Source organism: Elephas maximus, chromosome 20 (genome assembly GCF_024166365.1).
Source record: "Elephas maximus indicus isolate mEleMax1 chromosome 20, mEleMax1 primary haplotype, whole genome shotgun sequence".
Classification (NCBI taxonomy): Eukaryota; Metazoa; Chordata; class Mammalia; order Proboscidea; family Elephantidae; genus Elephas; species Elephas maximus.
This window is the reverse complement of record NC_064838.1, coordinates 37,541,123-37,564,513: the sequence shown is the minus strand read 5'-3', so window position 1 is coordinate 37,564,513 and position 23,391 is coordinate 37,541,123. Positions and strand designations below refer to the sequence as shown.

The 23,391-nt window shown below is 38.5% G+C and overlaps 1 protein-coding gene across 4 annotated transcripts in view; it reads right to left on the bottom strand.

Annotated features, from left to right (window-relative positions):
- Positions 1-23,391, bottom strand: part of PPARG (peroxisome proliferator activated receptor gamma) — a 152,465-nt gene that overhangs the window by 18,772 nt on the left and 110,302 nt on the right. For 3 of the 4 annotated variants that reach the window (XM_049861982.1, XM_049861981.1, XM_049861980.1), the window contains 2 exons: positions 21,700-21,838; positions 9,357-9,556 (listed from right to left, as the gene is read on the bottom strand). In XM_049861982.1, coding sequence (XP_049717939.1) covers positions 9,357-9,556; positions 21,700-21,838 — 339 coding nt within the window. Of the gene's footprint in view, positions 1-9,356; positions 9,557-21,699; positions 21,839-23,391 lie in introns of those variants that run through there. The other variant, XM_049861983.1, reaches the window with a different exon arrangement.

Sequence of the window (23,391 nt, the reverse complement as noted above, 5' to 3'; positions counted from 1 at the left end):
ATTTTAGCAATTCTGGGTTGAAAATACCCACTTGAACATCAACAAAACAATCTTGCAATTTAAGATGAAGTCTTCTCAAATCTCAATGAAGTCTGCATATGAAATACACTTAGCTATAATAAATCAGTCTGAAAGCAGATTAAAAATACTTAGCCAAGAAAATGTCTCTCTTTTTTAAAGCTCTGGAAGCAATACATTTCAAGGAAGAACAGATGTAAGAACTGTGGGTAAACACTGTAGAAGGTGATGAAATAAAAAAGGGTTTTGAACTAATTTTTAAAAATATCTATCCTTAAGTTTCAACCATACTTTCAACATGAACTCAGGTTTGCAGTAGACTACTTTCAAAAGTAGCTGTGTTAGTCATGAAATTATCTCTTTTTCATTTCCTTGTATAGAACTAACCAAAGATTTGTGGTCATTGTGAAATGCTCCAGGCTCTTCTGAGAAGGGACAACACTTCGTATACATCAAATGTACCCAAATACATAAGGAGTGAAACCCCAATCCTATTCAAATAAGTGTACACCTAAAAGTACTGGAATAATTGTTGAGGATATCTGGGTTCCAGCTTTGATTCTGTGGTTAACTAGGTGATTTTAAGAGAGTCATTTATCTTTCCTAGGCCTCAAATTTTTTACTTGAGGGGAGTGGATTAAATTGGGGGTTTCCATCTCTTCTTTGAAGAAATTCTAGTTGCGTTTCTGAGAAGCAGTGTATGTGTATGGTGACTGTGCATGTGTACATGTGTGTACACTGAAGATGACATCTCTGTTGGACTAAAAATAGTTTCTTGAGAGCAGAGATCCCGAGAATTCTCTCCTGAATTGCAAGGGGGAAAGGGGTGCCATGTGTGGCCTACTGGTTTGGAGATTCTATTAATTTCTATATGAGTCTACGATTTCAACCAAACTGTTAAGTCTGTTCTACACTGGACGAAATAACACTAATATTAAGGACTCTTAGCTTTTGGATAGATTCCCAAACCTGCATCTTATTCAAACACCATTTATTGGAGTTATTATAGAAATTCTTACTTTTGTCAGGGAAAAATTGACATCAACTGTATTGTTTAGCAAACCCCAGAAGAAGACAGACTTGAGGACCCAAGGGCAAGTTTGACTGGTGGCTCTAACCAATTCTTCAAGGAAATCAGGAGCACAGGAAACTATACATTTTCCTTTAACACACTGTGCTTACTGTGCTTCTTAGAAAACTTGTTTCCCCCCCTTCAGAACCGACATTATTAGTGGCAGAGAAAGAAGGGCTGAGGAGATAGTCAATCATATCAATGATAATTTAATGAGTTTTTCCAGTACAGTAGACTTTAATCCTGAGAAAAATTTGGATGGATAATGATGCCTTTACAGGACCTAGAGAGCGGAGTTTTGTAGTGTATCAGAATTCATGTCAGTGAAATCATACCTGTCTTTCCTGCCATAAGCATATATGGCGTGGGTGCTTGAAAAGTCTAACACATGTACAAGGACAAACACCAGGACTAAAACCATGGCTTCTTCACGGGCGGGAAGAGCATACACTAAACTGCCCACTTCAACTTTCCGATGAGCTTCTGCTCAACCACTTGGCTTCTTGGCACAGAACGTATACACAGAATTCTTTCACCTCCATGTAAGCAATTCATCTGGAACTGTGCCCTGATAAATCACCCTTGTGACTCTTCCCTTTACTTCCCCTGTCCCCTCATATAAAGGCCCAGGTTCCTGTTTTTGAAACTCTGTGATAGTTGAACACAGGGCACAAAATCCTGCTAATTTTCTCTCCCAATTTAACAACAATGTGACTTTAACCCCTTGGCAATCAATGTTGGTCAGGATTTCCTGGCAGTAAACACTCAAGGACAGAGAAAGGAATCGGCACCCCCACCATCATGCCAAACCATTCCAATTTTTTTTTTTTTTAAGTCCCTTCAGCATTCTGAAAAAGTAGTGAGCTGGCAGAGAATGCTGGGTATTGACATGCAAATGATATCAGGTGGTGGTCTTTGTTTTTCCTGGTTATATCTGATGATGCCGTTTTTTGCCGTTATTTTTGAAACCTGCATAGATTCTTTCAGCCTCCATGGGGATCCGTCTGAGTGATCACAAGGCTCCATCTACCTTGAGATCTTTCTTTGCAACCAATTCACCAATTCTGATACTGCACTTAACTTGTGTATCACTTTCACATTTCCTACTGGGAGCTCCCTTATCCTCAACCTAGTGCTTGGCCTGCTTTACTGAGAGTTCACCTCTTAAAACCTTGGAGGGAAATTGGAATTTATCTTGAATCATTAATTTAATATTGCACACCTGGTAAAATATTCCACATAAAACATACTGCACTTCCATGTTTGTATTTTTCACAAAGCCACGTGAAGCCTTTATACTTTCAATTAGCTTGCACAGTGTCATTTAATGACCTGCCATTATAGGAAGAGCTTTGTGATTTTCAAATTTTGTCTTACTGAATTTACATTACGTTTGGGGCTACGTTTGATATAGTATCTTCAGACACTACATCAAATGGCCAGATAAGCATGCCTTCTTAACAGGAAAGAAAGCTTAATGACATCTAGGCTATCATCAAGGATAGCCTAGGTTTTTGTGGGGCCTGAGACGTACACTATTGTTGGGGTCTTCTTTAAGAAAAATAAGACAAATTATGAGTACAAAATTGTCTAGGCCATTCCCAGAGTCTTGGAAGAGGCTCTGGGCAAAGGAAGGGCCTTGAGGGTTGACTGGCTTCATAGTGAATCTGCCTCTGGCCATTATGATGCTTGCCTTTTCATTTACTGGACAGGTTAGAAAAAGGTGAGAATGGATTGAAGAAAGTTGCCCTTAAACACAATTTTTTTCTCCAGGGAACAAGATGGTTTCTGTAAGAGGAAATCAGTTTTCTCTGGAGAGATATGGCAAATGTAGTTTTTGACATCATGTTATTTTAAATTAAAAAAAAAAAAAAAAATGGCTCTACATAGCAAAGCCAGAATGGGATTAAGATATTGTTCTCTGTAGGTGATTAAATTTAGTCACTGATCTGTTGCTTGCCTCCTCGGTATAACACAAAGATGATGGAGGAAACTAGCTTAAGGATAAAAACTACATAGAGGAGTAAAAGTTCACTTTTTTCGAAAGGAAAAACAGGACAGTAGTGCTCCTTAGGAATTCAATGACATTAACATTTTAATACACAAATTATGAAAGGGATTATGCATGGAAGTATACACTTAGAGATGTATTTTAGAATGTATCTAAGTTCATAGCCCCTCCTGAGTAATAAAATGGCAAACTAAAGCAGATAAATGAGAAAATCAACTAATGAAGCAGAGGTTATTTTGGATGAATACTCTAATTTTGGAGATTGAAATTAGCACAGTAAGCAACTATGCCCTCTCAAAAACAATCGCTTAATGACCTTGTCAGAATTAAAACTCTGGCCTGGAAAAATATGGGCCTAATCTACTGGGGCTCTCTTGACATTCTTCATTTTCTCTGACAGGTTAGAGGGAAAGCTCAAGGAAGAAAATTTGAATTCATAGAGCTTATCTTCTTCATGTACTTTGGACCTGTTATCAGGAGGGATCAGTCCCGGGAGAAGGACATCATGCTTGGTAAGAAAGGAAGACCCTCAATGAGATAGACTGACACAGTGGCTGCAAAAATAGGCTCACGCATAGCAACGATTGGTAGGATGGCACAGGACCAGGTGGTGTTTCATTCTGTTGTACAAAGAGTTGCTATGAATTGACACCAACTCGACGGCACCTAACAACAACAATAATCTTCATCTTTTTTTCTTCCTTCCTTTTTCCATTTCTGTCTGAATTCCATCCTTTCAGACATACACGGCTCTCCTAGATTAGCTATAATAGGTGAAAGCTAATCTGAAATGCATTGGTTTTGTTTCCTCAACCTCCTTCTGGTTTCTGCCCCTGTTGTTTCTATTTTGTTCAGAACCATGGGGTCTTCAGAAGTAATCTATGTCATCATTCTCTGCCTACGTATGACAAACAGAGGCCAAGAGAAGTAAACTGATTTTCCAAAGTCAAACAGCTATTTATGGCAAACCCTGAACTCTTGAGCCAGATTTCCTGACCCCTGGTTGTTTTTTTTTTCCTCCCCTCTTCCACGGCTTTCTGCTCAACTTCTCCACTTTTATCATTTTCCTTTTTTAATAAAATGAGTATCTTGGGAAAAATTGAGACTTTTATACTGAAGTTCTTGTATCCTGGGATCTTAGAGGCAGTGTCTTTTGAACTATAATTTCTTAGAGGTGCTAGTTAAGTACTGTATGTGATAGAAGTTTGAAAGCCTACCAGATATAATTCTGTTTTCCTAGAAGATTTAGAGCGTTAAGACCAATAAAAATTTAATGAGAAGAATTATTCACACTCTAATGAGCTAGCATGTAACCACAGCTCTTAAAAAGCATCTACTGCCAGCCAAAAAGTTACTCAGCTGGCAAACAAGGGCATTGGCCCAATCATATGGGTCCAATAATTAAAAAAAGTGCTTTTCTGCCTAGCTCTATAAAATACTATCTTTTTGTTTTATGAAAGAAGACCATTCAGATTTGCTATATCCTTAACCATTCCTGACAGCTCTGGCAACAAAATTTATTTTTCTTTATTAATATTAATATAGATTAATGATCCCAGGAGACTAATTTTTAGCTTTCTTCTACCAAAAAACCAAACCAGTTGCCGTTGAGTCTACTCCGGCTCATAGCGACCCCATGAGTGTCAGAGTAAAACTGTGCTCTACAGGGCTTGCAGTGGCTAGGCCTTTCTTCCGTCGTGCCTCTGGGTGAACTGGAACCTCCAACTCTTTGGTTATCAGCTGAGCACTTAACCATTTGCAGTGCCCAGGTACACCTATCTTTCTTTTAAAAACCAAACCCATTGCTATCGAGTAGATTCCAACTCATAGTGACCCTACAGGACACAGTAGAACTGCCCCATACGGTTTCTAAGGAGTGCCTGGTAGATTCAAATTGCCAAACTTTTGGTTAGCAACCATAGCTCTTAACCACTACACCACCAGGGTTTTCATCTTTCTTTCTTTTAGGAGGAGCAAATTCCAACTCACTTGGGCTTTTCCCCAGATAAGGAGAAAAGAGACCACACTTTGTTTAGTTTTAAGTGTAGGATTTAAAAGGATAGATAGCTTTCCAACAGTTTGTTACTAGACTGGATGGCCAATGTAAATTTTAGAACGCACAAATTTAAATGGGTACAGAAATGTGTTTCCAAAAGTTTACGTTTCTATACTGTTTTCATTATATAGGAGTTTCATATTTCACACTGTTTAGAATAACCATTTTTTGGATGGCACCAGTTTGCTCTTGTGATTATAAAAACAGTGACTCCGCATGTACCCATCATAAACAATGTGATGCTTTGGGACTCAAAGTCCCATAGAACACAAGTAAAAAGTTTTGTTTCTTGTTTGTAGACAGAGTGTAGCCAGGGCCTAGCCATCTCTTAGATACGGTGTGAAGAGTTGGCAGGCACACCAAGGGTTTTTCTATTTATTGTTTTATGATGAACCATGGCACTGAAAATGGTTTTTGAAAACCACTCTGTTTATTTTCATCAGCAAACATGGGATCATGTGACAATGCTACACCCTGTGTGACCATCACATCAGGATAACAGTCAAACATTTGGAACTTCCAAAGTCCGTTCAGTTATCAAATTGCCTTCATGAAACTGAGCACCCTGGTTCTAGCAAATCTAAAATTTTCAGAGTCCAGTAGTTTCTCATAAAGAAGAGACTTTGGCTGAAACAAGCCATTGAAAGGAAAATAGGCTATGGGGAGGCAGCTCCATCGCTATTTGAGGGTGGCTAAAAAAAAAAAAATTTTTTTTTTTTAAAAGACTTACTGGAGTCCCTGGGTGATGCAAATGGTTAAGCACTCAATTACTAACCAAAAGGTTGGTGGTTTGAACCCACCCAGAGGGACCTTGGAAGAAAGGTCTGGTGATCAGCTTCTGAAAGGCTGTAGCCTTGAAAACCCTATGGAACACAATTCTGCTCTGCACACAGGGGGCTGCCATGAGTCAGAATCGACTGGACAGCAACTGATTTTAAAACACGTTTCGCTCCTAAAATGTCCTCTCCAGTGATCTGCCAACCTATATCCTACATTTCTCCAGCCCTGAGCCTAAAATTTCCAAGCATTATTCTTTTAGGCAAGACAATGAAAAGCAGGGCATCACATCTCAAAGATACTGTTAAAAAGATGGGGGTGGGGGAACAGGAGCATTTAATTTATGCTAGTTCTGAAAGGTGCAGGTGGCCCCAGGGAGTAAGATATAGGAAAAGGAAGTTTTAGTTGGTTAGGGAGAAACCTTGGCTGGCCTGGAGGCAAATATTGGTGCTGGGCCTGAGAGAAAAGATTACCAGGCACTCAAAAAAGGAGACAGAACAGACAATGGTTAAACTGAGCAGTAAAGTCAATCTATAGAACGGCTTCTCCGATAAAGTCATTTCCTTTTCCAAAGGTTCTGAGTAAGTGGTCATTCACTACTTTGCGGCGCCTGCCCCAGGCTTGGCCTAACCACCAATAATGACCTCAGTCTCAAACAGGGTGCATAATGAGACCCCAAGTGCTTTATTGCACCAGCAGGAGCCACTTTTTTACCTCCCCCATCCTCTCAAAAGTCCATACTTTCATAAAAGTTTTCCTATCAATGCAGAAATCTTAACTTTCATAAGCCCTGGCCAAGAGATAACATAACACCCCTGAGATAGATGCTATCAAATGAATAACATGACTGTGTAGACAGACTCATTGGAAATCACATTTTGAATTTTTCCTCTTCCCATGTTCCTCTCTCTGAACTATTTCTTTCCACTAGAGCTGAATTTGATTTTGTCAGATAAGGAGAAAAGAGAGCGCCAAACAGTTCTATTTTGTGTCATCAGGGAATGGATTATTTTAATTTGACTCTGCCTCTCTTTCCTTTCCCTAACAAGAGGCAATTCCAGATTGTTAATGATGTCCAGTCTGGTGAGCAAATATTGGGCTAGACTGAGGCCCTCTGTTGAAAGTCCAGAGTTTCAAAGGCACAGGCAACAGCTTTTAATTCAATTAAACAAATACAATCTGAGTAACTGTTATGGGCAAAGCACAGTCCTAGTCACTACAGGGGGAAAAAAAAACCTGACAAATTCTTGGCCTCTGAACTTGAGAAGCCCATAGTCCAGCATTTTGCAGCCTTTTCTCTTAAAACAGTTTAATACTTGTTTATCCCATAAAAAGCCTCCAATTATCTTATTTTTAGCTCAGGTTTAGAGCCAAGGATTCAGTTGGAGTGAGGTTTACAGTGGCATGAGCTCTGTGCCCTTCAGTAATACAGACAAAGACTATCCTGGCCACCTTTAGTGTAAATTTAAATTCTTGACTACTGGGTAAACTAAAAAAAAAAAAAAAAAAAGGCTTTCCTCCTATCTTCCACACGCTATCGTAGTCTGCTTTAAAATGTTAACCCCCTTCAGCCATGTCAGTCTAGTTTTCCCTTTCTTTCTCCACCTTTAAATGAATACAGTTTATTTCCCATAGTGAAGTTGGCTAAGAGGACTTCAGTGACGTTTCATTGGTTATAACTCAATTTTTTTATTCAATGGATACGTAGGCTCAGCTTTGCTAGCACCTATATTCTGTAGTCCTGTGCAAGCTGAAGACAGTTGGCCTGGTCTCTATATAATTCAAAAAAGAACAAAGCAGCACCAGAAAAACTTCCTGATGGAGAATATTACTGGGATAGCAGAATGAGTGAACAAATTCCTGTTCTAAAAATTGATAAAAGTAAATGATACTCAGGTGTTTCCAAGGTGAAAGAGTGACGCTAGCCTCCAGAAATGCTAAGGGAACGTCATGCTAGAAGTTGGGAAGCCTGCACTGCGGTCCTGGTTCTTCCACATGCTTGTAGTGTGATCTTAAACTATTATCACCTCTCTGGACTTCAGCTTTCTCGTCTTTAAAAAGAGGATAATAATAGCAGTAGTAGGGTGGCCATGGGGATCAAACATAATAGATGGGCAGGATTTTTTGAAGCTGTTAAGAACTGGATACATGTATAGTATCATTAAGGTATCAACAACCTCTTGTGCAGTCAGAAAACCTATTGTCCTGACTGACATTTGGCTCTTTATCCGGCAACACTCCACAGGAGTTTTTCTTTTCTGTTAGCTGGTTCTACTCTTATGATAGTAAAAAGGAAATAATAATGCCTTGAGACTACCATCAAAATACATTAAAGGGCAATAAAAATTTCCCTAAAATATTTCTGGGCAAGGAAAAAGCTATACATCTCTATCATGGAGTTGTATACCTCTCCCGGAGGTGTTCAAATAAAAAATACATGATTGCATAAAAGGGCTTTCAGGGTTTGGGCTGATATCTTTTGAATGTGTTCTGTGACTCTTACTATCTTAGGGGCATCCTGCAGACATTATACACAAAGCCAGGCCCTGCCTGTAAAAACTGAACTACAGAGCTGAGACCCAGGTCACACTGCAAGCTAGTAGCAGAATTGGGACTAGAATCCAGGTGCAGTTTTGTTTTAATGTAATTTCACATTACTTTAAAAACTTTCCATGAGGGAAGAGTCCTTCATCTTGGAAGCCTTGACTCAATAACAAATATTTTCTCTTTATTAAGGCACCCTCTTCTGGGTTTTCTAAACAGTGGTAATCAATGAGCCTACAGATGTTTGAAAATCTACTGGAGGAGGCCAGGCAGCTCAGAGGCTGGTAGAAGAAAAAAATGCATATATGTAATAAAAGGGTAGAGCTTCGAGTTCCCCAGGAATAATCAATAAAGCGCTGCAATGAAAGAAAGGCAATATGATCTCTGGAAAGAACTTTTATACCACTTGTTGAACTTCATGAGTGGTAGCTCCAGTATTTCTCCTGAAACGTAAGTTAAAAAAAAAAAAAAAAAAGTGTAACCGAAGCATTATTTCTCAGGGCACTTCCCAGAGAAAAGAGGGCCGGTTGCATAAACATTGTTGTGGCCAATTATTTTAATGCCAAGAAAAGAGCTGAATTCCTGAAAGAGGATGGTCAAGATGAGGGGCTTGAGTTCACTTCTGCAAAGTTAAGACGACCTGTACCTTCTTGTCCTACTCTCAAAGATTTTATTAATATGGAGGAGAGTTTCCCTTTAAAAAATAATGTTTACTTATCCTGTCTGGAAACATGTCTTGTTTTTCAGATGCAGCCTGCAATATGTAACAGCTAACAGCTGAAGAGACATCTGCACCTGTATGTGTAACACGGTAAATCATTTTCTCAAGGGGGGAAACAAAAACCCAACCTCCCCAAACCAGACAGAAGAGAACTAACTGATTTGTCTGTTGTCTTTCCTGTCAAGATGGCCCTCGCCTTTGCTTTGGTCAGCGGGAAGGACTTTATGTATGAGTCATACAAGTGTTTGGCCAGGGCCCGGAGATCAGCAGACTCTGGGTTCAGCTGGTCGATGTCGCTGGAAATCTCTGCCAACAGCTTCTCCTTCTCAGCCTGTGGCATCCGCCCAAACCTGATAGCTATGGAGGAAGAGGAATGACAGGATGAATCACTGAATTACTGCCGCTCCCTCCTCAGCCCTAGTTCCCACATAGTAAAAGCCCTCCTCCCCTCCACTCATCTCAAGTTCTGCTTTCCACCTACGACTCTGCTCATGGTTTTATTTCACAGCAGTAGCCCAGACTATCAATAAAAATTATTCATTTTTAAAATTAAATTTAACTTAAAAAAAAATGTAATTCAGGATCCTGCCAGGAAGGTGAAAGGATTTAAGAGTTTAGCAAAGAAAGGCCAGTATAGAAGGAAACATGAAATAATGGAGAGCCAGCTCCTATTCACCCCTCAAGACCCACTTCAAACGTCACTTCTTTATGAGGCTTTTCCCTGACTTCTTGAGCAGAGTTAATTTTTCTTCCCCAGTACTCCCATAACCCTCAATATATGTGTCACTTACAGTAATTTTTACATTGTACTGTAATTACTTATTTTGTATGTCCACTTATCCTGCTTTGGAACAAAGTCCTGAAGGCTAGGGACAGGGCCTTATTCATCTTATTTTTACTGTAATTACTTATTTTGTATGTCCACTTATCCTGCTTTGGAACAAAGTCCTGAAGGCTAGGGACAGGGCCTTATTCATCTTATTGGCATCCCTAGCACTTGACAAAATCAGGCACTAGAAAAGGCAACCTGTTTCATGAATTAAAGAATTATATAAAACATAGGCTTAGTTCTCAGGCAGCATTGTCCAATCTGTTTTATCCTTGTTCTAAATATGGTGGTGCTTTGTTTCTTGTCATTAGGCCAGAGAGTACTTTTACATCATTTAGTGGACAGAATCCATACTTATCCCCACTGGGGAATCATCACTTAATGATGTTTACCAAAACGACAATTTCCTTAACATCTGGCTTCTTGTGGGGTGAGGAAGTGTGAAATATGGGGAAAACTAAAGAATGAAAGAAAGGCAAAGAGAAACACTTAGGTAAGGCGTAAGTTGGGGAAAAATAATGTTTGTTATTCTTTCAACTCAGATATGGTTTTTTTTCCCTCCCTACTAGTACTAAAAAAAAAAAAAAAGGAAACCCTGGTGGTGTAGTGATTAAAGAGCTACGGCTGCTAACCAAAAGGTCGGCAGTTCAAATCCACCAGGCGCTCCTTGGAAACTCTATGGGGTAGTTCTACTCTGTCCTATAGGGTCGCTACGAGTCGGAATCGACTCGACAGCAACGGGTTTGGTTTTTTTGGTTTTACTAGTACTATCTGCAAAATCTTATTTTGAATAATGCTACTTTGGGGGCAAATTTTAGACTATCTGCCTTTTCCTATAATAAGGATATTTAGATATCATATCCAATACTATTCCATGCATAGCTCTACTATTATACTTACCATGTAGAATCATAGCAATGTGTGTTTATGATAGCCTCCTTCGCTAGACTATAAGCCCCTTGAGGGTAGAGATTGTGTCCTATACATTTATATCTCTAGCACTTAGTGGCGCTCAGTAAATGGTGTTGAATACAGGAATGAACAGATGGGTGGTTCCTTGTTATATATTATGCTAAAGGCAGCATTTCTAGCACAAGACATAAAAGCACATGAAACATTTCCATCTGAGTGCTTATTGAACTTCATTTTGGATTTGCGAGAGAAAAGAGCGATCAGTACCCCGAGCCTCAAATTCATATTTTCATTGCAAAAAAAAAGCTGCATAATGAACCAGTACAATGATTGTGTTGTAGGGGCCTCCTTAGGAGCCTCTGAACTGAGAGAAAAGTTAAAGGGGAAGGGAATCATACCTCTGTTAGGGTTCCTTTAAATGAAATTATATCATCTGCACACGACCCCTTAAAATAGAAATCTTTAAGTAATTATACAACTTTAAAAAAATTTGGCCCAACAATTTTTGGGTCAAAAATCTTATTTCCTTACTCACTCTTTGCCATTCTTTCTTTTTAGTTTCACTGGGATGGAAAATAGTTGCTCCCTTTCTTATCTACTGATGAAAGCCTTCTGCTCAAACCTCAATTGTGAATTTTTATAAGTTGACATTTTCCCCCAAAGGTTAAATCTTATGAACAAATTTTCTGTATTGTGAAATGCCCAGGCCGCAAATTAGGTTCAATTAACCACCAGTATAACTAATTTTTATGGGGGCTTTTAGCATTCTTACATACCAGAGGCTCATAAAAGAGATGAAAACTGCAGCCCGTTTGGTCAGACTCAAGGTACATAAGAGTCCAGAAGTTGTAAAGGAAATAAAAATTTTTCATTTTTATGGATTTTTAAGGGGAAAAAACCCTATTTTATTCTGTTGCCATTGAGTACCATGTGTTAATACCTATCTCCTCGTGAGATTAAGTGAGACGAGGCATAGGAAGTGTTGAGCACAGTGCCTGGCACACAGTGAAAGCCTAATAAACAGCTTTTATTACTGTGGACGTAGTGCTCTAGGGCAACCAGGGATGCTGTGGGTTATAGACCACAGCGGTAGCCACGCACGCTGACCTACATTCTTCCCCATAGATACAAGTATGAACCCGAAAAATCTAATCTATCTATCTTTAAATTGTTTAGGGAACAGCATGTTTTAGTTAAGTAATTTTTTTTTTTTTTGGTGGTAAAATACACATAACAAAAAACTTGCCCTTGTAACCATTTTTAAATGCACAATTCAGTGTCATTAATTACATCTACCATGTTCTGTAACCATCACCACTATTTCTGAAAGTTTTTCATTACCCCAAACAGAAACTCAGTATCTCTTAAGCAATAACTCCCCATTCTCCTCAGCCCCTAGTAATCAATAATAAACTTTTGTCTCAATGCATTTGCCTGTTCTAGGTATTTCATATCAGTGGGATCATACACTTACTTATATCCTTTTGTGTCTAACAAATGCTTTTAAGGGTCATCCATGTTGTGGCATGTGTTAGGACTTCATTTCTCTTTATGTCTGAATAATATTCCTTTGTATGTATATATCACCTTTTGTTTATCCATTCATCTATTGATGAACATCTGGGCTGTTTCTACATTTTGGCTATCGTGAATAGTGTTGCAATCAACATTTGTGTACAAGTATCTGTTTCAGTCCCTGCTTTCAAGTTTTTAGGGTATATACCCAGGAGTGGAATCGCTATGTCACATGGTAGTTATACATTTAGCAGTTAAATAATTCTCAAACTTAAGCTTCCAACCATTTAGGTGGAGAATCTGAGACCAAGATGAGGGAGGTATTCTCCATTTTGAGGTTATGGCGGTTAGAGTGTTGTTTCCCGTAAGACTGAAAGTTAGAGTTTAGAAACAAGATGTATGTTTGGGATTAGGGATCAGAAACATAAAGGTTAGTAGGGGTTGCCATAAGGAGCCCTGGTGGAGTAGTGGTTAAGCGCTCGGCAGTTTGAATCCATCAGCCACTCTGTGGGAGAAAGACATGGCAGCCTACTTTGGTAAAGATTACAGCCTTCGAAACCCTATGGGGACAGTTCTACTCTGCCCTATAGGGTCGCTCTAAGTTGGAATTGACTTGACAGCAATGAGTTTCATTGCTTTTTTTTAGGGGTCGTCACAAGTTGGAATCTACTCAACAACAACTAATAACCACAAGTGTGCCTGTATACCAGCATATTTTTTCAAAGCTTCTACCACTGCTTGTTAATCTTAAAAGATTAAAGGACAGAAGGAAAATCCTTCATGTATTCACTATGAGTCACTGAGCAAGAACTTTTGGCCTTTCTGGAAGGCAATGGAAAAAACATAGCACCTAAAAGTAGCCAGGAAGTCTAGTTTCTAGTTTCAGTTCAGTGACAAACTAGCTGTGTGGCTTTAAGAAAATTACTTAACTTCTCAGGTCCTCAATTTCTTTATCTATTCATCTCTAAAGGTTTCTTCTTTTAGTTCTAAATTTAGGCCCAAAATTCCACAGATCCCTATGATATATAGTATTGGGATATATTCTATGCTCTCTTTTTTTAGAACAGTAATTGCCTAGTCTTTGAGGTCCTAAAAAAACACACATTCTACTGTTCTACAGGTCTTCCAACTGTCAAATAGAGTAGCTGCCAGGACACTGGCATTTCTGTTTCATATTTGGGATAATTAATCACCTACAGAGTGATTTATGTAACTTGTTAAAAAAAAATTATCAATGTCAGTCAGTACATACTTTCAGGAAAAATAGGTCTGATGTTGTTGTTAGGTGCCATTGAGTCGGTTCCAACTCATAGCGACCCTATGTACAACAGAACAGAACACTGCCTGGTCCTATGCCATCCTCAGAATTATTGCTATGTTTGAGCCCATTGTTGCAGCCACTGTGTTAATCCATCTTGTTGAGGGGCTTCCTCTTTTTTGCTGACTCTTTATCAAGCATGATGTCCTTCTCCAGGGACTGGTCCTTCCTGATAACATATCCAAAGTAAGTGAGATGAAGTCTCACTATCCTTGTTTCTAAGGAGCATTCAGGCTATACTTATTCCAAGACAGATTTGTTTTTTCTTCTGGCAGTCCATGGTAGAGTCAATATTCTTTGCCAAAACCATATTTCAAAGGCATCAATTCTTCTTCGGTCTTCCTTATTCATTGTCCAGCTTTCACATGCTTATGAGGCGATTGAACATAACATGGCTTGGGTCAGACACACGTTAGTCCTCAAGCTGACATCTTTGCTTTTCAAAACTTCAAAGAAGTCTTTTGCAGCAGATTTGCTCAATGCAATATGTCGTTTGATTTCTTGACTGCTGCTTCCATAGATTTGATAGAGACCCATTAATTTCTGATAAGAATATATTAGCGTACCTTTATACAATGTCCTGTTACTGGGCTGAATCCAGGTCACTATTAGCATGTGACAGATCCAGCATTATGTGTTCAGTGCTGATATTACTGAACACATAAACTCCAAGCACGTGGAATATTTAGATATCCTTTAGATCTGGGTGTTTTTATAACATCTACCTAACTGTAAAAACTGTAGGAGCATTAAAAACAGATGGCACTTAATTACAAAGATTAAGACATATTTGCAAAATAATAAATCAATAAAAAACAGAATGAAGTAAGTTAAGTCTTATTAACATATTTTTGTTTTTCATCATCAAAAGGTTGAATTTGTAATCACATCGGACTTTTGACAATTAGTAAGGCTATGTCTCATGATTGGTTTCTCCATTTTTTATATGTTTATTTTGCAATAGCCTTATCATGTAATTGAGACTTGTACAAAACTGCTGCTTTGCATACAGACGTTGCCAATAAGTTATGTTTTTCCATCTTGCTTTCTTGAGAAAAAAAAAAAAAACTTGTGCATTTTGAGGTTTTGCAGGATTTTGCAATCTAATAACTATCCTTTTCTAGGTCCCCTAAAGTAAAACAAGGAGCAACCTTAGCACCAACATTAAGTTATTTTTATGTAGGGGTGGCATTTTTCAAACTATTCCCAGAGGACACTGAAACATTGGCTTAGGTTTCTTTTAAGAGTCGAGATGAGCAAAAGCACCACCGCCTCACCTTCCAACTCCATCTCTGATTCTCTGTAGTCTTACCTGACGTCATTTACCTAATTCATTGAACGCCAGCTTGTTGCAAGACATTGTGCTAGACAGAACTAGGAAATACAAGGACAAAAAGGACATGTCTGGTAGGGGAGATCAAAAACACAGAAATTATTCCATCTTACGTACCTACCTTTACTACCACCTCCTCCTTTTCCAGCTAAGCAGATGCTGAAGGCTCTGACACTGATATGACCTCCCCTCAGGCTAGCTTTCCTCCACCACTGAACTTACTGAAAGGGTCGTCCTCACTCTCTGTCTGTATTTGTCACTTCTTATTCACTTCTCAACTCACTGCAATCTAGCTTTTGCCTCATTAGAATTTACCAGAACTTTGTTCTTAAAAGTCCCTAATGCTTTTCTCAGGGCCAGATCTAGGGGCCACCCCTAAGTTCTACCGGAGCTCTCTGGCATTTCAGTACTCTTTGACCATCTGCACCCTCTTATTTTAACTTTCATCCAGGATTCTGCTTTCCTGTTCTTATGTCTTTCTAACTGCTATTTTCCAGATCTCTGTCTTAATTTATATTCTGTTGCTCCTAGCTTGATCTTCTCTGTAACTCACAATAAGTGCTGATGACTCCTAGCTTCTCTTTCCTGGGTTTTGGATCCTTATTTTTCACTTCTTCCTACATTTCTTTATACCTAGATGCTGGATACCCCCTAAGCACCTCAACTGCAACTTAAAACCAAACTCTTAATTTTCTCCTCCAAATTGGCTCCTCTTCCTGCTTTCCTTTCTTGTCTTCTGGACCTATTTGTCCCCTTCTAAGAGATTTCTGTAGTCCCTAGGTGGTGGAAATGGTTAATTCACTTGGGCACTAAGCAAAAAGTTGGAGGTTCAAGTCCACCCAAAGGTACCTCAGAAGAAAGTCCTGGCAATCTATTTCTGAAAAATTAGCCACTGAAAACCCTATGCAGCACAGTTCTAGTCTGTATACAGGGGTTGCCATGAGGTGCAGTGGACTCAATGGCAATGGGTACCGGTGCTGTTCTGGTGTCACCCAAGCTAGACACCCTAAAGAATCGCTGACTTCTCCTGTTCTCTCAGGCACCTCTATCCATCCGTCACTGCTTTGGAATTCCTCTCAATTTCACTTTTCTCTCCCTTTCAAATGTCTTAGTTCATACTGGTGCACTGGTCTTCTAATTTATTGCCCTGACTCTAGCCTTTTCCCTTTCTTATTTATCCTTTTTACTGCTGTCAGCGGTTTGCTTTTGTGTGGGGGGAGGGGTGGTATATATCTTATGACTCCCTTGCTTTTCAAGGCAGAATGTGGTGTCACAAAATCCACTGCTGTCAAGTCGGTTATGACTCACGGTGACCCTACAGGACAGAGTAGAACAGCCCCATAAGGTTTCCAAGGAGCAGCTGGTGGATTCAAACTGCCGACCTTTTGGTCAGCAGTTGAATGCTTAACCACTGCTCCACCAGAGATCAGGAAAAGTATAAAACACATAGAAGAGGAAGAGTCGTATGGAATGCAAAGCATTGGAACTGGGCTTTGAATGTTGGGTAGAATTTTAACGGGGAACAGAAGGACATAAACCGAGGCCCAAAGATTTTCAAGCATAAGTCATTTTCCAGAACACTAAAGTCCACTGTTCGCCTGCAGTATCAGTGGAAAAAGCACAGCAGTGGGCAAGGGAGGCTGGGGTTAGATTTCGGAGAATCACAGATGCCAAGGGGATTTGAGTAACGTAACTGCCATGTGCACCGGAGTTTTATTTACTTTGTTACCTTTTCTGAGAGTTAACATTTTGGTAATTTTCCTTTACACCACAAAAAACCAAAACCAAAACAAAGCAACATACTGAAGCTTTAATTTATTTTCTACTCAGATTCTCCCCCACCTCCTCCCCCTCAAATACCCTAGAGCTTCTGTTTTCAGGGTAGGAGAGAATTATGTTAAAAATGCTGAGTGTCACAAAAATCGGTGAAACCATTTTTTGGAATTTTTATGAAGCCTCTGAGAAATTATTTGTAAATGTGTCAGCTTTTTTTTTTTTTTAATAAAAAAATAGCATTTATGTAATGGGCCAACCTAATTTGCAAAACGAAGATTTTGCTAATTTTTGTACTCATTAAAAATATAATTTTTATTCAAATTCCAGTGGTACAGGGAAAAACTAACTGAATGACTCATAAGTAACATAAGTCAATTCTTCTCTAAACCAAAAAAAAAAAAAAAAAAAGCCAAACCTATTGCCGTCAAGTCGATTCTGACTCACAGCCACCCTGTAAGACAGAGTGGACCTGCCCCATAGGGCTCTCAAGGCTGTAAATCTTTTCAGAAGCAGACTGCCACAGTTTTCTCCCGTGGAGCAGCTGGTAGGTTCAAAACACTGGCCTTCTAGTTAGCCGGCAAGTGCTTTAACCACTGAGCCACCAGCTCCTTCAATTCTTCTCTACTTTAGATATTTTTTTTACAATACGCTTAGCCTAAACTATTCCATTATTTAATTCATACATGAAAAGCAGCCCTGAATATGAAACATTCAGTAGTTAAAATTCTTAATAACTAAATTATTTTTTAAAAAGAAAGAGGACTCATTTAAAAATATATAATTATTTTCAAGGGCCTTGATAATAGAACTTAAAAAGTAGCTTTTAAAACTACTTTTTAGAAACTATGAAAATGTGAGTTATCTATTTGACTGAAGAAGCATTAATCCATCAAAGTATTTTTATCAAGGTTCTGGAGATACCAGCCACACTAACTCAAAATGAAAAACAAATAGCAGCTGATAGAAGGATCACTTAGTAAGTTATACCCACCACTGGGTAGCCTAGGAAGCCTGGTCTTTATTTCTGCTCTACTTTCATTCTGAGCTTTCCTCTAAAGGCAGTGTCTAGACAATGTATTGAATTGATTGTGCTAGGAATGACTCAGGAAGACTTCTGAGCAGTCAGTGGGATGGACCCATGGTCTAAGAAATAATGGGATGTTAAATGACTGAAATAATTGGAACGTGTGTTATCTTGATCATCAAAGAAAAGAAAACATTTGTTTCAAAGCACATTAGAATATTGCTCTACCCTGAAGAGAAATGAAGTCTGACACATGGTACAACATGAATGAACTTTGAAAACTTCATGCTGAGTGAAACAGGTCAGTCCTATACATATTGTATGATCCCGCTTACAGGTAAATGTATATAGAACAAAGTTTATTACTGGTTACCAGGGGTGGGAGGGACTGGAGGGATCAGTCAATCCTTGGGCAACACTGAGTTTACGTTAAGGGTGGTAGACATATTTGGAAAAGGATACTGGGGAGAGTTGCAAAACACGGTGAACATAATCAGTGTCACTGAACAATGTATGTAAAAATTATTAAATCAGCAAATGTTATATATATATATTTCACCACAATAAAAATAATAAGAAGAGCATACCAGTCCATTACCTGGGTGCTTTTTCTACCCAATACTGAAAAATAGATAACTGGGAGATGGGTTTCCAACTGGGAGAAGTCCAAAATCATGTTCCTCTACAATGTTTAGGCTATGTGTCACAATCAAAATGAGAGGCCCATCTGAAGCGATTTAACCAGACACAGGCTAACAGGCCATTTACATTTTCTTTAGCCTAGAATGCTCTGGATTTGTAAGCTGCAGCTACATCACTACATGATCGTCAGAGGAGTTCTGATTCAGGCCTATAAATCATATTTTTATGGCACAAAATACATAAGTCAGTTGCCTGCTGGATGCCAGATGTCTAGATTTGGGAAGAGTGTGGCGTTGTCTGTAAGATACAGGATAGCTGGTTGAAAAGTAGAAAATTCAGTAAGTTAGGTTGTTTGATTGATACAGAATCACAAAATTAGAGATTCAATCAGATAACTGATTACACGATTTTCAAACAATATTACCCAGGGTGCTATTATCATGCCTTGAAAGTCAGTTCAGAAACCTCCTTCAAAGTTGCAAGTGGGGGGCTACAAGGAAAGCTAAATGGATTGAACAGACTAAACAGGGACCAAAGAGCAGAAATAAAAGTAACACAGAATGTAATACACTGACTTTGAGGGATTTTTGTTTCTTCTTATGCACACTGAAAGCAGCTAGGTGTTGAATTTGGTATGCCACTAGAAGCTTCTTTTGCTAACTTGGTGGCAGCTGCATTGAGATCCATTCACATAAAATATTAGTAAAAAGGCATTCTACATAAGCAGAAACCTTACTACTGCTGGCCTCACAATGGCCAAAGTGATGAATTGTAAATAGTTATTACAATCTCCTACAGAACTTTGTGTTTGGAAAAGTTTCCTTCATCAGGGTAACAGGCAAAGCTAACTGAAAGCCAGTTGTTGAGCTTTCTTTCTTGTGAATAGATCATATAGATGTTTCCGTTTCTGTGCAGCAAATGGATTTTGATTAAAAAAAAAAAAAAATCTGAGGGGATTTTCTTAGTGTTGAGCTGTGTAAGACTTTAATGTTATAACATTTAATTCTGATTTTTTCTTGCCTTTGCAAATAACTTACTGAAGACTCCCTATCAAGACTGCTCCTCTCTCTAAATAAAGTTAATTGTTATATGAAGTCAGAAGATGACCTATTACCAAGTTTATGATAACTTTCTTTGACCTTTCTGGGAGGAGAAAATTATACTGTCTACACTACATAGTTTGGGCTTCAAACAGTGTTTGCCTGTAAGCATTAGGCTACACGTTTCATATAAATGTATAAAGTGACACTTTTTTTTAATAGGCAAAAGATAAATAGCATTAAGAGCAGAATTGGCATGTTTTCCTAGGCTATCTTGATGACAATGACCTTAAAGTCAATAATTTCTTCATAAAGATGAAATAAGTTTATTACAACTTGATTGGATCACCTGAAACATAACCCTTGGCTTAAAACGTAGCCTTATGTATTATGAGGTCTGAAATAATAAATATGAAGTGGATGGAATGAAACAAGCAAATTATTGCACAATCAACAACTGCAGTTGTATACGGTTACACAGCAGATATAGGCAATTGTTGAGGAAAGCTGGACCAAATTTCTACCCCATTTAGTATCATCGATAGCTTTATTCAAAATACATTCTTGCTTTAGAGAAGCTGACCAGCAACTTGCACTTACTTACGAATTCTTCCCTTTTCCAGTTCCTGTCCCAGGCCAACCTCCCTCAGCAATGGTATTATTATTCTCACTTTTGTATTTATCATTTCCTTGCCCTTAAAGAAATGTTAGTGATACAAACATCATTTGGTAAACTATTTTTAAGGGGTGGGGCATTACTCAATTAGCAATCCCCAAGTGTCTTGATGGTTTCCATCGTATAAAACCAAACATCTGCATGATGGAAGAAAAATTTAATTTTCAGATGCTTTACGGTCCTTATAGACGAAGATTGACTTCAAAGATTATCTTTTTACCAGATCAGTTTTGAAAGGAGTGAGGCAAAGAAAAAAAAAAGATATAAAACATAATGAAACACTGGATTTAATTCAATCACGTTGCCATTTTATATTTGCTCGAGCCCACAATGATTTTTGAAAAGCTAATACTTGACAAATATAATGTAATATACTCAAGTTACATCTAAAATTTGTTCTGTGAGCCAGTCAACCAATTAGAACCAAATGGTGGTGAAGATTTTTTTCTTCAAATTGGCCTATCTTCCATGATTTTACTGAGTTAGTTCTACAGTTCATAAAACACATGGATCTCCTCAGGTCTTCACATTATTTCCCTTAAGTAGGTACCCAAAGTCATAAACTTGATTTTAGACACAGGTTTAAAAAGTAGAAAGTTTTATTCTCTCCTGTTTCTATGGGCATTAAAGCTATGGTTTTGTGGAACTTTTAAAATATTTGCTATATCCCTTTCATAAGTCTTTATGCTCATATTTACATAGTAAAAAAAAAAAAAAAATCCAGAAATCAACAGAAAAGACCAACAACCACCAAAGAACCGCCCCCCCCCCAAACCAAATGAAAACAAAACAAAAACCACACAAAAAAATTAAACTACTTGCCCTTAGGTCAGTTCTGACTCATGCTAAGTCCACGTGTGTCAAAGCAGAACTGTACTCAACAGTTTTCAATGGCTGATTTTCTGCAAGTAGGTCAGCAGGACTTTCTCCCGAGGCACCTCTGAGCGGACTGCAAGCGCCAACCTTTTGGTTAGCAACCAAGTGCCTTAACCGTTTATACCACCCAGGGAATCCAGTAAATAAATTTAAATTCTACTATGCCATTTAAAGTTCCACTGCAGGGTTTCATTATACTTAAAGTAGAAAGAAACTACTGAAACACATGAGAAACATGCAGTTCTGTTTTTAATGCTATTAAAGCAACATAAAAAAATCAGTCACAATTATCATGACACCTGTTTTAAAACGTGCCAGTGTTTCCTTAACCACTGAGATTTTTTAGTGTCTTCTCTCCTCATGGCAGATGTTGAAACAGAGAGGATTCTGCACTGAAAGTTTAAAAATACTTCCTTACATGAGAAATGTCTTACTGGCATGCAATATTCTGAAATTCGGCAGGGAAAAGTATACACATTTTCAACACTGGCCCTAGTATCCACTGACCTGGCAGCTGTAATGAGAATAGTGAAGTATATGGTGGTAAGTGTTCACTTACCATTATGAGACATCCCCACAGCAAGACATTTCTGAAATCGACAGTACTGACATTTATTTCTACTTTTTTTGTGGATCCGACAGTTAAGGTCACATCTATCATAAATAAGCTTCAATCTGATTGTCCTCCGGAAGAAACCCTGCAAAGGAATATGAAACAAAAGAAGCAAATCTTAAATGTCTGTGACACACATACCAACATGCGGCTAAAGAAGCATTGGCCTAGGGACAACGAGGTTCCTGACACAGTTCTGTCACTGGTGATTTTAAACAAGTCACTTTACCTTTCTGAAACTCAATTTTCTTTTGACATAAGATAAAGAATTAGAGGAACTCCAGTGTCCTTTGGACACTGACCACATCCAACTGATGTCATTCAATGTGTCTTGGCTCTACACTGGGTTTTCAGCAGGCTCTAAGAAGTGCTCTGGATTTAATGTCATGCAAATAAAGCACCATGTAATCAGTTCAGCCTCTGCAAATCGTTCCAATGGCCTGCTCCAGCCTTTACAATTGTGCTAAGCAGTTTGGCAAAGTTATAATCATTTCATTCTAAACCATGATCAGGGCCAATAAAAATCCACATGTGGATAACTGTTTGGAATTCTCTACATTGCCTAATTTCCTGCAGAATTTATTCCATTTATTTGTGCAACTGAAAAAGTGCCCCATAACCGCTGTAGCCTACAGACAAAAAAAAAAAAAAAACTTAAGATAGTAGGAAATAACATGAGAAATAATATATGAGTCCATAGGAAATCGACTGCTATCACAAAATGGCAAATATGTCAATTTGAGGCTAACAGAATTCTGTTTTACTTGTATCTTTTGCAAAGAACTGGAGAAAAATTTACCATCAGAAATGTCTTCTAACTCCCTCTTTTTGTTGTTGTTGATAGTATTCCTACTCATTTGTATGTATTCATCTTCATGAAACTCAATTCTTAATTCTTTCAAATTTATCTGGCTGTGTTTGGTACGAAAAGCACCGAAGGAGGATCGGTTCTGCCATTGACATACATTTTGACTTTCTCCAGATGTCTATCCTAAACTCTAGATGAGCATGTTTTCTTGCTTACTTGACAGCTCTACTTGGATATCTAATAGCCATCTCCAATCCACCATGTCCCAAACTGAACTCCTGAGTTTCACCTGCAGACCTATTTTATTTGTAGCGCTCCATCTCACTGATGCAACTCCACCTTCCCAGTTCCTCCAGCCAAAAATCCTCAAAGTCATCCTTGACTCCTTTCTTTCTCTCACTTGGAAAGCTCTTTCTCTAAATATATACATGCCTATGAGTCAGAATCGATTCCACGGCAACGGGTCTGGTTTTGGTTTATTTTCCTCATCGCCCTCAAGTTCTGCTCAAATCTCACCTTCTCAATGAGACTTACCTGCTCTAATACCTGCTGGTGGCCTGTAGCACTTTCCAATAGCACTTATCACTTTCTAAGATATCACATAATTTGTTTATTAAATTTATTTATTTTCTGTCCCTTCCCCATTGCTCAATTAAAATTGCGAGCTCCTTGGGAGGAAAGGATTGTCTCTTATGCCCCTGGATGTAACCCAAACCCCTACAATAGCGCTCTGTTAAAATCTGCTGAATGGATGTGTGTGAGTCAACTTCCTTTCTGGGTCTCACCTTTTCCATCTATAAAATGAGGACATACTTGCATCTCTGATATTT